The 5,468-nt window shown below is 35.9% G+C and overlaps 1 protein-coding gene across 1 annotated transcript in view; it reads right to left on the minus strand.

The window, feature by feature from the left end:
* The window catches only part of mgat5b (alpha-1,6-mannosylglycoprotein 6-beta-N-acetylglucosaminyltransferase B), a gene marked incomplete in the record, with an annotated part of 112,538 nt that overhangs the window by 98,719 nt on the left and 8,351 nt on the right, over positions 1-5,468 (minus strand). Inside the window, 1 exon segment of the mRNA XM_014006903.1 lies at positions 4,056-4,168. Coding sequence (XP_013862357.1) covers positions 4,056-4,168 — 113 coding nt within the window.

The following is a 5,468-nucleotide window of genomic DNA, read 5'->3' on the forward strand; positions in this document are numbered from 1 at the left end:
ACATGCAGCAGGGAATGTAAAAACAGAGGAGGCGGTCTTAAGAAAAGCGTCACCGCCCCAGCTTCTCGCCTATTGGCCGAGGTCTAGTTTAAAGGAACACTCGGCCAGTTATATATTTATACATTTATTTCCAATAATGATAGGTTTGGTCCTCCATACAAACATTCCTTATTAAAACTCTTAAAATATCAATGATTATTTAAAAAAAACAATTGTGCATTTATCATACAGACAAAGTCAACAAACAATGTATAGAATATTAAAAACAATGATTTTCTTTTTTGTGTGTAAAAACTTTTAATAAACAGAGTTGACAATTGAAGCAACAGAGTTGACCTTAGTAACAGAATTGATAGGACAATAACAATTTCTTAACATTTCATCGTAGTTGGATTTAGAAAAAAAACATTAATTAATTCAGGTAAGAAAAACTGAGAAGTCTGGTTTGACTTTGAGACCTCTGAAATTTGCGCTGGGTCTTCATTTTTTTTCCCCTGTGCTACACTTCTAGCTCTGCTTGCAGCCTGTGCTCTTCTCCAGTATCTTTGCTTTCTTCTCCTCTCTCTTGGTGTTAGGTCTACCACCAATCTGAAGGCCCTGTCACACTAGACAACTTGTGCTAAATTATTAGAATTTAAGACATTTACATTGAAGATGGAATTTTAAAAGTCAACAGGAAGCTTCTTTTTGGCGTCTAAATAATGTAATTCGAACAAATATGTCAAATATATAATTTTATTAGCAATTTAGACATGAAAACGTGTTTCATAAGTTGGCATAAGTTGTCTAGTGTGACAGGGCCTTGAATCTTGCCAACTCTTTGTTGCGTTTCCATCTTTCCCTGTCCTTTGCTAAATTCTCCTCTCTTCTGTCTGTATTAGCATTTCGTCTAGCTCGATCTTCTTTGTTTCTCAGCAGCTGAGAGTGGCATATCTACAGTAAAAATGTAGGTTATATTAAACACAGTATTGTAATTTAGTCAATAATTACTTTAAAATGTATTTAGTAAATTGTTTCATTCATATATACAATTGTTCTCATTAAGTTCAATTACTACTCAATAGTTGCATGATGTCAACACTGTTACTTTACCTTGGTAACAGAGTTTGACGGTAACAGAGTTGACAATTTTAAACATTTCTGTTAAAAACTCCATTTGCTAGCATAAATGCTAAAAGCACATGTCACCAACAAAATCATGGTCTAAAAACCTTTAGATAAAGCATCTATAAGTTAAAAATCAATAGTGTGTTTCTTATGATACTGTATTACGGTAACAAGATTGACTTCTAAAGAAATTACACTTGGTTTTAACGCTTTTCAAATTGAAATAATTTCTCAGAGAAGGGCAGACATACCTCTGTGTGCTAGAGATCCTATCAGTAAAAGGAAGTGACATCATTTCATTTAGTTTATATATCTGTGGAGGGTAATTCCACAAATTTAAAGGGAAAGAACCATAAGGTAACAGAGTTGACAAAATATTCTCAGACACATATTTTTAATGAAAAAAATGTGTTTTAATTTATTTACTGCAATAATATTGCATAACTGACTATTTAGGCAGGTTAGAAAAAGTTAACATTGACATATTTTTAAAAAAAATATTGAAAAAAAATGTTTATGCATCATATTTTAAGATGGGAGGAAAACAGTGACCAACTCGGACAACAAGAAGTTATGTTTATTGAACTATATAAAACATATTTAAATGTAATTATATCAATGTTATGAATTGTGACGTATTATGATCCATACAAATAATCAATAAATTATTAAAAATTTTAAAAATGAAAATTTTCCAACAAAGTTGACCAAAGATATTGATCCTGGACACCAAATGTATCTCCAGTTATAGAATCACCCATGACTGTGATGACAAGATGTTTAGCAGTGGTTGAATAATCCTACAGAATACATTTTGGGCCTGACTGATTAAGAAACTAGAAATGTTACGCATCATGTGCCACCATTATCTGTTCCACGATAAATTCATATAACATATGGGGTTAAGGATATGATGATGCAAATATAACCATCAAGACAAAACATGAGCAAATCTTTGAGCTTTCAATTTAAGATTTTGTTTGTTCTGTTGATCTTTGTTATAAATTTACTCCTCTTTTGTATTCATCTATTTATACCATGGGCACGTAATAAATGAAAAAATAGTTTAAAAACAGGGATGGGAAACTGACGAMTGTCCGGCCATTTTAGCCATCTCCTAAAATAAATAAATACGGACTCCCGTATTTATTTCCCAGACTATAAGTCTCACCTTTTTCATAGTATGCATATTATGTATGTTTTTCCCTCTTCATGACAAATTTTTAACTGATTATTATCAGTTAGACTTATAGTCAGGTGTGGTTATATATGCTTTTTTCCTCTTTATGATGCATTTTTTGACTGATGTGACTTATACTCCAGAGTGACTTATAGTTCAGAAAATACGGTACTTAAAACAGCTCTTAGAGTAATTTTTAAAAAATGTATAAAAATTTCAATGTCTACACTGAATTGGATGTATTTACAAAGTTTGCCACTACATGGCGCCTACACAGATGCCAYCTCGTACACATCTCTACCGAAGAGGAAGAGATGTTTAACCAAGGTTAAGAAGAACTGAAGAAAGAAAAGTGCACTGATAAAACTGTGGGTTTCAGGTGAAAAGGGAGGTAAGCTATCTGCTTACAGAAATCCAAGTCMAACCTGTGTTTAGTCTGCTTAGAGATGCTGTCTGCAATGAAGAATTTTAATAGAAGTTGCCATTACAACACATTGCACAAAGCTAAATACGAGAAATTTACTGAAGTCACAAGTACATAAAAGCAACTTTATACCAGAACTACAAGGTGTCTGCACTCGAGACATTTTATGTTGTTGAAATTCAGCTCACTAAAGTGTTTTTATTTGCCTTAAACATTTTTTATTCATATTTATTACACAAGAATGCTGCTTTTATGAAAGAAAATATTGTTAAGCATGTTAGTTTACTATTTTATGTGCTTCAACCAGACCGAAAATGTACCAATGCATGGAAATTGAATAGAAAAGAGTGCATACAACCACACATAGAGCTGCTCGGTCTGGAGGCGATTTATTAGTCAGCGTTCAGGCCCCGTTTTACGGCAGTTCATTCAATATAACAGGATGGACAGGACATGACTCCACCTATTTTATTACATCATCAGGAAGGGGTCCCTCACAGCGCTGGAGCCATGCCCTCAGACAGAAATAATCTAACTTAATGAAGATTAATGGTTCAGTTATGTGTTAAATTTGTGTTCAGGCATGTATCTACAGAAAATCATAAATTTACTCAAAATAATCATGTTTAACAGGTATTACAGTTCTCCTAATAATAAGACTATACCATGTGTAGTGTAATTAAGAACAGTATATAAGCAAACCCCAATAAATTCCTTCAGTTATTTATGCATTTGGGCGTGAAATGTTAAGTTACTGCACTGTATGTTGGTTTAATAAACATATACTGTGTATAATAAAAAATTATTTTGAAAATTGTGGTTTTATTACATTTGGGTAAATGTGTAGCAATATAGGCCCTTTGTCAACAAATAATTGTGRCCCCTTCCATCATTTAGGTTGCCCATCCCTGTTTTAAATAAAGATTTTGCTCTTCGTTCAAAAAATAAAAGTAAAACTCTTTGTTTCTGTGATCTGTTTGGAGTATGTGTTGKGAAYGACTCTCAGCTACTACCACACCAATACAAGTAGCTCAGTCTTTGTAAAGAGGAGGAACCAGAATGTTATTTGCTTTTGCCCCGACACTGATGAAACCCACGCAGGTCAGGGATCGGTCACGACAGGAAGGTGATAAAAAATCATCAGAGGTGTGAACAAGTACAGAAAGGAGAACCCCTCGAGGTGACGCGGCCCCTCGGTGTTCTCCTGATGAGGTGGGTGAGCAGGTCTGTCGGGCCACTGGCAGCAATCAGGGCAGCCCCACGGACCACGCAGCATGTTTTCAGCCTGCTCGTTACAGCCGCCAGAGCCACGGGGCTGCCGAGCGCCACTGATGCGTGACCTACCTTCAGCTCGAGTGGTGAAAGGCGGGTCTCCGGGTCGCTTGGTCGAGAACTGACCCCCGAGAGAGGTCATTAGAAAGCACAGGCTGAAGAAGCCGACCCCGACTACAAAGATCCTGCAGGAAGAGGGGGAGTGTTAGTTATAAAAGGACAAATAAACAATGAGAGAAATAAATTAGTATAAAACAGGGAAAGGGGTTGTCATTTCACAGGGGGCGAAAGCCCGGGGGCTCAACTCTATATTAACTACATAGCGCCATCCTCATACATGACTTTCTGAACCCTTTTCACTGACATAGCCTTGAAAACACACCCCTTTTTACTGACTACNCTGAACCCTTTTCACTGACATAGCCTTGAAAACACACCCCTTTTTACTGACTACTTGAAAAAAGGTACCCTTTTTTCACATTTTGCATTGCATTACATTTTCTATTCCTTATTTTACACATTTTTTCAATGACTAAAGGGTTATATTATGACCTATGCTGTAACTGAGACAAGAAGTATAAGAACCATCCATCCATCCATCCATCCATCCATCCCTGTATCCTGTGCAGCTTTATCTGCATGAAAAGAAAATCGGTAATAATGAAGATTATAAATAGCTCATTAACACTGGAAAAGAAGTCAGATGTCTAATTCAGAAAGCCACTRGCATAACTTGCAGAGGTGGATATAGGCTTAATGTTTCTATGTGACTGGAGGAGCCTCTTCAGACCACMGCATTTTAGTCCAAAATAGTCTTTTTCACAAGAACATGAAAAAAGATCAATAATTTCCCCTCAAACATATTTTCACTTTCTCCTGAAAGATTTGGTGAAATATTTTTATCCAGAATGAGTCTCCTTTGTGAAAAAAAGATGTAGATTTTATTTATTTTTACCTTGTACACATTTGGGAACACTCACAAAGGTATTAAAATCAGTTTAGATCATCGGGCTAGTGAGAGTGAATAATCACTGGATAAAACTCATTTATAGATCAGTCAGAAGAAAGAAAAATACACGGTGAAGGGAAATTATGGAATTTTCAGCCTCTTTCAGATGTCAAAAAGACTAGATTTATACTACAATCCTCAGATCTCAGCATATTAATTCATTTTACAAAGACCCATCATAAACACAGTACTGCACACTGCACATGTACCTGGCACTGCTTTTTAGTGGTTCCTGCTCCTCCTCACCCTGCTCATCTCTCCCTTCATCCTCCTCTCCACTTCTATGACTGGCATCAAACTCCATGACTGACTCTGGCCTTTCCAGCTACCAATAAATAAACAGCAATGATACATGATTTTACAGCACTTTTGCAAATAATTCAGTGCAAATAGGCTTACAACATAAGTTCTACACACACACACACACACACACACACACACACACACACACACACACACACACACACACACACACA

The sequence above is a fragment of the Austrofundulus limnaeus genome, unplaced genomic scaffold (assembly GCF_001266775.1).
Source record: "Austrofundulus limnaeus strain Quisiro unplaced genomic scaffold, Austrofundulus_limnaeus-1.0 Scaffold38, whole genome shotgun sequence".
Classification (NCBI taxonomy): Eukaryota; Metazoa; Chordata; class Actinopteri; order Cyprinodontiformes; family Rivulidae; genus Austrofundulus; species Austrofundulus limnaeus.